Source organism: Prorops nasuta, unplaced genomic scaffold, assembly GCF_024137725.1.
Source record: "Prorops nasuta isolate Cenicafe-Biocafe unplaced genomic scaffold, Cenicafe_Pnas_1.2 PNAS00008, whole genome shotgun sequence".
NCBI lineage: Eukaryota > Metazoa > Arthropoda > Insecta > Hymenoptera > Bethylidae > Prorops > Prorops nasuta.
In genome coordinates, this window is record NW_027116805.1 from 9,215,152 (window position 1) to 9,226,030 (window position 10,879).

The 10,879-nt window shown below is 36.1% G+C and overlaps 4 protein-coding genes across 5 annotated transcripts; 2 read left to right on the forward strand and 2 right to left on the reverse strand.

Moving 5' to 3' along the window:
- The first annotated feature begins 1,777 nt into the window (after positions 1-1,777).
- Positions 1,778-4,994, forward strand: LOC136775936 (serine/threonine-protein kinase GD17699). 2 transcript variants are annotated; one of them, XM_066731147.1, is made up of 6 exons: positions 1,778-2,009; positions 2,205-3,230; positions 3,297-3,474; positions 3,554-3,847; positions 3,942-4,184; positions 4,275-4,503. In XM_066731147.1, the coding sequence occupies exons 1-6, from the start codon at positions 1,987-1,989 to the stop codon at positions 4,353-4,355; spliced, it is 1,845 nt and encodes a 614-aa protein (XP_066587244.1). In that variant the 5' UTR covers positions 1,778-1,986; the 3' UTR covers positions 4,356-4,503. The 2 variants fall into 2 exon arrangements, with proteins under 2 accessions (XP_066587244.1, XP_066587243.1); XM_066731146.1 differs by having other exon boundaries at positions 1,869-2,009; positions 4,265-4,994.
- Positions 4,995-5,126: 132 nt separating this feature from the next.
- Positions 5,127-6,444, reverse strand: Vps29 (vacuolar protein sorting 29). The gene is made up of 4 exons (XM_066731149.1): positions 6,291-6,444; positions 5,994-6,185; positions 5,685-5,920; positions 5,127-5,616 (listed from the first exon to the last, which is right to left on the reverse strand). The coding sequence occupies exons 1-4, from the start codon at positions 6,291-6,293 to the stop codon at positions 5,499-5,501; spliced, it is 549 nt and encodes a 182-aa protein (XP_066587246.1). The 5' UTR covers positions 6,294-6,444; the 3' UTR covers positions 5,127-5,498.
- Positions 6,445-6,962: 518 nt separating this feature from the next.
- On the forward strand, positions 6,963-8,929 carry Rad9 (cell cycle checkpoint control protein Rad9). Its single transcript, XM_066729878.1, has 6 exons — positions 6,963-7,250; positions 7,335-7,537; positions 7,614-7,778; positions 7,849-8,005; positions 8,074-8,245; positions 8,329-8,929. Exons 1-6 carry the CDS (start codon positions 7,217-7,219, stop codon positions 8,927-8,929), a joined length of 1,332 nt encoding a protein of 443 aa, XP_066585975.1. The 5' UTR covers positions 6,963-7,216.
- A 111-nt stretch (positions 8,930-9,040) lies between these two features.
- wds (WD repeat-containing protein wds) lies at positions 9,041-10,736 on the reverse strand. The gene is made up of 8 exons (XM_066729879.1): positions 10,693-10,736; positions 10,505-10,601; positions 10,253-10,416; positions 10,077-10,166; positions 9,865-10,004; positions 9,565-9,796; positions 9,411-9,498; positions 9,041-9,335 (listed from the first exon to the last, which is right to left on the reverse strand). The coding sequence occupies exons 1-8, from the start codon at positions 10,732-10,734 to the stop codon at positions 9,235-9,237; spliced, it is 954 nt and encodes a 317-aa protein (XP_066585976.1). The 5' UTR covers positions 10,735-10,736; the 3' UTR covers positions 9,041-9,234.
- Between the last annotated feature and the right edge of the window lie 143 nt (positions 10,737-10,879).

Consider the following 10,879-nt stretch of genomic DNA (forward strand, 5'->3'; position numbering starts at 1 on the left):
TATAGGTTACCACCACTTATTCGAGATACACCACCGTATTGCAATGTTAGTTTGCTTGTTGCTACTGCCGAGAGTGCCGCCGAGTGGTCGCTACTGCCCAAACAAGCACGCAGGTAGGTGGAGGAGTGGATAGGTAGGCAGGGCAGGCAGGCAAGGCAGGTAAGCAACGTATACATGTAGAAATGTATATAGGCGCGGGCGGACGGAAGTGAGCGAGCGGAGGGCAGTGCATGACTGAGGGAGGTGGAGGAGGAGAAACGAATGCTGGTACTGGCCTGGTGCCTGGTAGTAGCACAGACCACAGTGCTGCCTGGCAGTACAGTACTCTTCAACACCGATGGTCATCCAATCGCCTCAGACCCACGTTTTACTACATGTGCACAAAATTCGTTTCATGTTTCTTCAAATCCAAACGAAAATAACTTAAATCTGTCGATAAACCGTCCTGCTTAGGCTGTTTTTCCCTCGACGCGAGATTAATTCTTATTCAATAACGATGACAGAGAATGAATTGATTTCGAGAAATGTATGTCGCTCAAATCTATCGATAAATCATTTCGTGTAATGTGCTTTCATTATTTTCGAGAACACTCGATTGATCATTGGGTCTTTCGCTATCAGTACATCTTATATTGTATACCTGCATCTTTGATCAGATTTACATTTTGCTGCAAACATCCAACAAATATATCATGTCGTTCTTCTTCATAATGAGCGAAAGGAAATAATAATGATCGGACCACAGTGACCGTTATTATACAATTGCAACTTATGCTGGTTCTCCTAGTAATGTCTAGTGTTAATAAAAACCTGCAACAAAAATGTTTATATGCTATAGTGATCTATAAATCTATAGGATTTCTCAAAAGTCGTAGTCAAGCTGGAAATCCTAGATAAGAAGACTTATATTTTGAGAAGGAAATTCTTATACTGTCTTTCAATATTTTTTATATTTATCGAGCTACTTACGAATTTCTGCAGACTCTTCGCCTAAGCAAACACGTTTTTACGTAGCTCGGTGAATATTGACAAAATAAATAAAATTTTATAAAAGTTTTGTTCTCAAAATTATCTTTTATCTAAGGCTTCCTGCTCTTGATTATGACTTTTGAGATACGCTATACAATGCTCAGAAATGAACGAAGAATTTGTAGGATCTATAAATTTTAATAATTTATATTCTTACTTATTTATACTTCTTTTTCACTTTATTTAGTAATAATTTCTTCATATATGTTTATATATTTACTGATAATATCTTAAGAATCTTTTTGGATAAGTAGATATTCATCCTCTGACTGATGTTTTTTGTATGACTGGAATGTTTTTATCAATTGATTAATTTGTAATTTATCTCTGTAGTATGTGCAGGCAATATTACCTTTAGCTCTTTTCGGAGCAAAATAAAAACCCGTGGATGTATCTGATATACACCCTTGTAGAATGCCGTAACTACCTGTGATAGGTGATACAATTATTTGTGTGCATGTTTAAATGTGTGTACCGTTTCACATTTGAGAAATTGATCCGGATCTATTGCATTGTTTCCTCTTCCTTGCTTTGTTTTGCTCAATGTAACTGCTGTAATTGTTCTCTGTCTGTTCCTTCTTCTGTTTGCATTCTCCCCTCTTTCTCCCTTCTACCATTCTCTAGTGATGATGACACCTCTACCGGCTCTCCCCTCTCTTCAATTTACTATCACCTGTACGTTACGTAGATGGCGCTCATGGCGAATTTTAGTTTTATAAATTTAATATGCTAGCGGTTAGCGCTGTTAGCAGTAATCTGCACTGCACAGCAATCTCTCAAAATCGTAAAATTTTTGTTTATTCTCAAGACATTCCAAATCGGTTCGATCCAGGATCGCCCGAATATCTTGATTGAATTTTATGAGAGGAAAACAAGGAAAATTTCAATTTTTCATCAAACTGACAAAACGGACTATATCGCTGGCCTGTTTGATCAGCGTTGAGACTGCAGCAAGAAATGTCGGATCGAGAATGGAGACTGTAAGTAATGTTGTTTCTGCCCCATTAATTATTACTTCTAAATTTATCAGTGTTTATCAATCGTATAATTTTAACCAATTAATCTTAATTTTATTGACGATATTGTAGAATTTGACAATGTCTTTTCTGCTTAAATTACTCCTTTTTAAATTCCCGCTAGTTTGTTTATGCTAATAATTTTTCAATCCTTTATAGCAATGCCAAGGAGTCCCTGGATCAGGATGCCTCTCTCATGGATGATAATGATTTTCTTTCCGCTGTTGATATCAACTTGAGCCCATCGCCTGTCCAAACTCTGGATGATAGATTGATAGAGCTCTCTACTGGACGTTCCCCTAATTTACCTAAGACACCTACAACCAAGAAAGCCAAGCGTATACGGTTCTTTCGTAATGGTGACAAGTTTTATACAGGAGTGGTAATGGCTGTTACTCCGGAACGGTATCGCAGCTTTGATAGCTTAGCCACAGATTTAACAAGAGCTTTGATATCCAGTGTTACACTGCCTAATGGAGTTAGGGCTATCTATGCCATGGATGGAAGTAGAGTAAAAACTGTTGATGATTTGGAAGATGGAAAATGTTATGTGGTTTCTGGACAAGGAGAAAATTTTAAAAAGGTTGAATATTCTTCTTCAAGAGTGAAGAGAGGTGGCTCTTTATCTGGCTTACTACAATCTCCTGCTGCTACTGGTAGGCAATCAAGTGGGATACCTCTCTGTGTAAAAGCTAGGATAGTGACTATTATTCGACATGGTACTAAACCACGTAAAGTAGTTCGATTGCTTCTAAATAAAAGAAATGCTCCTAGCTTGGAGCGGGCCATGGAGGCCATTACAGAGGCAGTGAAACTTGACACAGGAGCTGTAAGAAAAGTTTTTACTCTATCTGGCCTGCAAGTTACTTCTTTGGAGCAGTTCTTTGAGAATGAGGAGATCTTTGTTGCTTATGGACCTGAGAAATCAAGTCAAGAAGATTTTGAGTTAGATTTTGAAGAATCTAAATGTGTACAAAGCTTTAAACGAAGTTCATGCGTCTCTAGAACAGTTGGTCCTGCGCCGAGAATGCCCAGAAAATCTGGGAAAAAAGTACGAACCGCTCCGCAAGTCAGAACACCGAGTCCTTCTCCAATCGTTTTACCGCAACCATTGCGCTTGCAATATACTATTGGTCATGTTATAGGGGATGGTAATTTTGCCGTTGTCAGACACTGTATTCACAAGTAAGTGAGCATTAAAGCTATCAATGGCATGTTTTCATTATCAATGAGCTATTATTAATTTTACAGATCCACTGGAGCGGAATATGCTATGAAAATAATAGACAAATATAAGTGCGAGGGAAAAGGGACCATGTTGGCTAGTGAAGTTGCAATTTTGCGCCAAGTATGCCATCCAAATATAATCAGCCTAATCACCGAACAAGAGACCTCAGATCAATTGTATCTAGTAATGGAACTTGTCAAGGTACCCGATAATTCATCACTATACTCTGCCAATCGTATTTCACTTAGATAAATATTCACCATACCCGTTTTTTATAAAGGGTGGAGATCTCTTCGATGCAATTGCTGCAGCAACCAAGTTTACGGAGGCAGAAGCTGCCGTGATGATCGGACATTTGACGTCTGCATTGGCATATTTACATTCGCATCACATAGTTCATCGTGATGTCAAGCCTGAAAATCTCCTGGTGGAAATGGACGGTAGCCGCGTTAGGTGTCTAAAATTGGGAGATTTTGGCCTCGCGCAGGTTGTACGAGAACCCTTGTACACAGTATGCGGAACGCCAACTTATGTGGCGCCAGAAATTTTAGGAGAATGTGGATATGGCTTGAAAGTAAAAAACTTTAAATATGGATTCATTAGATTTAAGGATTTTCAATGTTTTAATACCAAACAATTAAATATCTCTTCTCTACTTTTTCTGCTAGATCGACGTATGGGCTGCAGGTGTGATACTGTACATATTACTGTGTGGGTTTCCTCCATTCGTATCACCGGAGAATGACCAAGAAGAATTATTTGAGAGAATACTAAGCAGTCGATATGAATTTACGGCTCCTTACTGGGATGCGATTTCTGAATCTGCTAAGCAGTTGATTTCAAATATGCTACAGGCTCAGCCTGAGCTTAGGTTTAGTGCTGAAGACGTTCTTGATCACCCTTGGCTGACGGTAATTATTCAACTCATTCATTAATAACTGTTTCTTCCACCATTCCCTCCCAACCTTGTACTATCTCCGTACATCAACAGAGCTTTCTAGGAGGCGAGCAAACCTCATCAGCAGCAACATCAAATACCGACACGTCGCAGCAACACAGGAATCAGCAGTGTCAGCCGATAAGTGACGACAATACTATAGGCGATAATTGTGGCGATTGGTGCAGACGGCTGAATGAAATTTATAATTTGGGACGAACGGATAATTTTGCCGGGAAATGTATGTGCAACAAATGTGGAAGGGCAATTGGTGATGAGAGTAATAATTCACAAGTTGCAGCTGACATATTATCGAAAGAAACTATTAATTGGAATAGTCGGCGCATGACGTCATCAGTGATAATTTAAAAAATCTTTTCTATATAAGATGCTGACTAGTCGACGACGCATTTAATGTATTAGGACAAATCACGGAAAGAGCATTTCAACACCATACGCGCATGGTTGTTATCCTTTGTACATTTTAAAATAAGGAATTTTACTCCGAGTATTTGGTATACGAGAGCTGTAAGATAAGATATAAAAGTAGTTTAGATCCAAAGAGGGGATTTAAAACCTGATGATTAAGTGATATTTATTGTTACTAAAATTATTTTGTTAACATTTTTTTAGTCGTATGTTCCATATCAATCGTATCTATGATTCCCAACCGTTCCAATAATACCGTTACAAATAATCATCGATCCTTGTAAACTTTTTATTACGTCGATGCGATGAAATACCATTGTTACTTTTTCCTATGTGTATATAGAAAATAGTGCGCGCGCACACAAATATCCTTTCCCTCTCCTGAATTTATATATATGTACATGTATATATATATTTAAATAAGCAAGTGTAAAGTCCTAGGAGCACATTTGTATTACTTAGATTAAATAAAAAGCAAACACGAGCATTTAATAATTTTTCCGTTTAAATATATTTTAATAGAGAGCGGCAGTGAGTGGCAGAGTAAGCGGCATGAAAACATAAGGCGTTTGCTTATTGAATGTGTATACACCCATGTAGATAAGCAAGCATAGAACGATATATGTGCCGAATAAAAGAGGATAAAGTGGGTGGATTGTGCCCGCACTTGCAAAATCTAAAAATGAATAACAACCATAAAAGTTGTGAAAACTGATATATAATCCTAAGAGTTCCTTATATTTTCTTAAAACTTTTACAGCTGTAGATAAAAATTCTGAACGTAATAATAGTTGCTCGATCTGCGCTTAATTCGATGAGCGATTAAACATAAATAATGAAAATCTCGGTATTGTTCGTACTAGCTTTTCTTATATTCAATCCTCTCGACTTTAACTTCGTCACCTACGAGTTGATAGACGTACGTTACGACTGTCGAACTTTGGATATCCATCAAAACGAAAGATGGTATGACTGATCTGAAAAAAGTACGAAATATTTTGACAAAATATGTAAAATGTAGCTACATGAGAATTTGAATACTGACGTATCTAATGGACTATAAGCTCCTGTTGCAGAACCAGGATTGATATAAAACTTATTTTCATGTTCATAAGCTTCAAATTTGTGAGTGTGGCCAGATATCAATATATCAACATCCAATTGCCTTTGAATCAATGCCAATGCCTCAGGATCACCCCATGGAACAACTTGGTGACCATGAGACAAACCTATTCTGAACTGTCCAACAGTAACCACTTTTTGCTCAGGATAATTTAAATTCTGAAAAAAGGAGAAAAATACACCATGTGAAAGAAATAGAACAATGAAGTTTTTTTTAACAACGGAAGATTACCTCATCGAAATCTCCACGAACAACGTGAACGTCACTTGCTAATGTTTTTAGGTAATCGTAAGACTCCTTTGTACAAAGATTTCCAGTACACAAAATGTGTTGTATTCTTCCTGGTACTAACAACTTTTTAAATTTGCTTGGCAAACTACTGCATCTATGCGGAATGTGTAAATCTCCTAATACCAAAACCAGCTGAAAAATATAATAACTATGATTACCAATTGAAATAATGGATGTTTAGGTTAGGTATCTATAAATGTCAAATTTTGATTACAACTAATAAAATTGTGCTTCTACCATGATTAAGTTGATATATTGAAGCTGAAATTAATTATGTTTAATATTACTTATTGCTGAATTCTATGTTATCAATGAACGTCAAATTGACAAAAGCCAGCAAACTGGGAATGTGGGAGAGATTGGCGGATGGCAGGCAGACCTGGCAGGCAGACAGCCTCACAAAGTACTTACACAGTTACACATTCACATGACGCACAGTGACGCACACAGTAGTAGAGATTCCATCATGGCCGGTATTCATAGTCGCGACTATATGGGCCCATAAGTTAATTGTTGTATGCTGTGTAAAACAATGTCGGCTAGGTAGATTTGTAATGTACCAACTACCATCTGACTTGAAGTTAGCGTTTTTCTGCAAAAATATCTATCTACAATCTGAATCCCGATTCCCGCTGAAATTCAGCTAGCAATTGCTTAAAACGAAGCAGAACTGAAGCATTGTTGATCTTAGTCAAGATCGTAAGTTAAAACTCCATTTATTTATATACCGCCCTTTATTTATATCATTCTTTACCATCGATATTTCTACATTTTCATGAATATATGGATATGTACATCTGCGAAGCACATCTGTTATAACGCTGGATAACGCACTGTAACAGCAAGCGTTGCCGGCCTTTAATGGAACGAGCCCCTCTAGATGATTGTGCGTGTATGCGCGTAGACTAGAGCATTATGCGGATACTTTTTGGCGGCATATGCCATTGATCGATAAAGTAGTCAATGAAATGGGGGAAAAATACACGTGCGTTGGGGCTTGTCACGTCATTTCTAATATTTTGTATTAACCTAACCTGCTTAAATAACAATTATCCTATTTAACTTCAAATTCTAAACAGGCGTTTACAGTGAGACACATCTCAAAGAAAAGGAAAAATAAAAATAAAAGTACATTATTGATTACGGATGTCCATATTTACGACATGAAATGTATTGTTCCTGGTGCAAACGTCAAAAGTATTTACACTTAATTTATATATTTTCTTTTAATTAACAATTTTACCTTCGTACATCTTTCATATAATACACGAATGATTACAGTTTTGGCAAAAGCGATTCACGCCCTGGCAAAGATTGGCGACGAAATGTACGTGCAACCTCAGGAATCTTCTCTGTCGTTTCGTACAGTAAATATAGCCAATTCGGCTTACGCCGATTTTAGCTTCACACAAGACTATTTCGCATATTATTCTTATGGCGATTTTGATGAGGAGGACAGTTTTAAAAGTAAAATTTCAATGAGGGTAAGAAATGGATACGTAGTAACAATACTAGGTAACTTATGCATTTACGTTTAGATTTCAATTATCTTTCTTCCAGAGTGTGATGACTGTCTTTAAATCACCTAACAGTATAGATAAGCAAGTAGAAACTTGCCACATCAAGCTGGAATCTAATGCTTCAACATTACTACTAGTCCTTAAATATAAGAACGGTATAACCAAGACATATTTGCTGCCTATAATTGATTGTGAAAATCTTCAGGTGAGTCAAAGATTACTTTTTGACACAATTTCTTTTTCTCTTCCAAATGTAAGATACTCTTGAATTGCAGGCAACGTACGAGAAAGAACAAAATTGCAATTCGTTGATGTCTCAGCCACGTGTTCTTGTAGATGCTGTTCAGAATTTTCAAAATAACGTAATTGAGATTACATTAGAAGTTACTCCTCAGAAAATTCTGCTCAGAAATTATATCGATAATGAATCTGGTGAGCTTTCAGAAAAACAAAAGTAAGTTGCATTCAAGCTTGTAATATTTCTGTTTTTTTTTAATCAGCGGTATCATGTACCACGAGAACTCAGTTGGCCTTAGCCATTGCCGAATTTGATCGTTACTCCGTTAATAATGAAACAAACATTACATTTTGTATGAAAGAACTGAGGGCAATTCTCCAATTTTCCGAAGCAGTTGGTTTACCTGTATACTTGCAATTTGAAGCTGCTGGAAGGTATATTGATATGTCTATGTTATTGATTATATTCTGTCTCGTTTCTCCTCCAGATTTATTTTATTAACTTTCGATGTTTGCAGACCTGTAGTTTTTATCCTAAAAAATTCTACTTTTGAGGCGAATCTAGTATTATCCACTTTAAATCCTCATGTTGAGAAGAGCGACAATACGTTACTTACAAATCAAGAAGCGTCAGTCGATAATAGAACATCCGGCAAAAGAGCATCGAAAAATTCTTCGAAATCATCAACCGGAACTAAAAAGATGCGAAAGTCGAGTAAAGTATTGGGCCACGATTCCATAGACAGTTCTCATTCAACGAATATAGATAACTGTCGTAACAATGATCATGATCTAATTGAGAGCAACATACAGCTGGAGAATAATCCGTCCAATGTCTGTAATAATAATAGAGTGTACAGCGGTGGGAATAAAATGACTGATGAAGCCCTATTGCCCGAGACCCCGAGCACTAATAATAGAAACACGAATAGAGAATCTTTAAAGACTTCAATAAATAAAACTAATCAATCTGATTTGTCGGATAGAAGCATTGGATGCTCACCGCCACAGAAAAAATCGCGCTTGATTTTTCGAAAATGTTTCGAATCAACCTTCCATCCTGCAATGCTAGCAGGGCACGATATCATTCTAGCTGAAGATTCCGATGATGGTGATTGAGTATTATGTTTAAAGAATAATAAAGTAATCTTTCAATATTTTACTAAATAAGTATTATTTCTTCCAAAGTTAGTGTTAGTAACAATTTAAAGTAAGATCTGTTTAGCGATCTAATGATGCGAGTAAAATTTTTATTAATTCTTATTATTTACAACTGACGAGATTTAAATGCTACGAAAATAAAAGGAAAAATATAATACTGTTCTCATTAACGCAGAATCATGTTTTTACAAAAAGGATTTTTTTCCACACACACATGTATATATAATATACATATATATGTACAGAGTCACATAAAAGACATTCTATGCATCACTTTTCCACAGTTTGATTGTTTTGTCATTTTCGAGTGCGGCGGAAGCTATTATATTATCCGTAGGATGACACGTCGTACATAAAACAACATCTAAAGACAGTAAAATATTATTGAAATTTGTTTATTTGCTAAAAAGATTTGTTCCATTATTTGTTTATAGATTACCTGTATGACCTTGCAGCTTTTGAACAATTTCCTTTGTTTGCAAATTCCAAATGTAAACCATGTTGTCTTCTGAACCAGATACAATCCACTGTCAAAATATATCCAAAGTTGTAACTTCTTTTAAGGATTAGCATTGCAAATATAATATATTTACCTTTCCACCAGTAACAGAGAAGTTAGCAAATATGCAGTACTTTTCATTTCTATGACCTGTGTATGTTTTTAAGCATTTACCCTTACTATAGTCCCATAATTTTAAGGTATTATCTAATGTTGCAGCTAAAATATATTTTCCATTTGGTGAAAATTTGACAAAAGATACTGGAGGATTATCATCATCGATGAGTGTTTTCAAGCATTGACCAGAAGCTGTATCCCAAATTCGACTATGTGAAAAGTAAAGTAAGAATTATACTATAGGAATGAATTTTTAGAATATAACAGAGGGACTTACCATAAGCCATCGTAGCTGCTAGATACTATTAAAGAGCCATCTCTATTAAAATGAACAGCACTCACTGGATCTGAATGAGCTGGTAAAGTTTTCAGGCATTTTCCTGTTCTTACATCCCAGATTCTAACACTTTCATCAAACTAACAATCGTATTAATGTGATAAGACAAAAGAATTTGATGACTAAAAATAATAGTTTCTAAAAATACTTACAGAACCAGAAACGATGAGATTTGATTGAGGGTTAAAATTACAGCAAAATACATAATTGCTATGGCCTTTTAAAGTTTTTAAACATTTACCCTAGGAAAGGAAAGAATGTTAGCAGTATTATGGATTGTTTTGTTAAAATTAAAAACAAAAATTTGCAAACATTGCCATAGGCATACCGAGCTTAATTCCCAAATTTTTAATGTTTTGTCATCCGAGGCTGATACTAGTAGCCTACTGTCGCTGGACCATGCTACATCCGAAATTCCCAACTTATGGCCAGATATGGTTTTCTCAAATTTTCCATCATAAGACCCCCATATTTTAATTAACTTATCGGCAGCTAAAAAGATTATATCGATTGTTAATTATACATTGTGACAACACGTAACTTTCAAGATTTTATTGATAAACATAACAAAGTTACTTACACGAACTAGCAAGCCATTCACCATTGGGGCTAAACTTTACCGATGATACAGCTTTAGTGTGACCGGCCAAGGTATACTTTAAAGTATAATTGGGTTTCTGTAAACAATATATAGCTTTGTTAAGAATTATTAAGATACATTAGAAATAATAATGAAAGATGAGTGACAAGTAAATAATGTGAATATACCAACGTGGAGCTGCTCTTTGTCAGCGTTGCCAAGTTCGCCATTTTGAATTATACTACGGTATGGTATACAGTAATCGCCAGGTATGGCTGGGTATGGCTTTCCCTTAATTTTTCGATGCTTTTAGGAATCGCTTTGAAAAGACCTAGCGCTTTTACTTCGCGCGCCTAACTCATACACTATACCTTT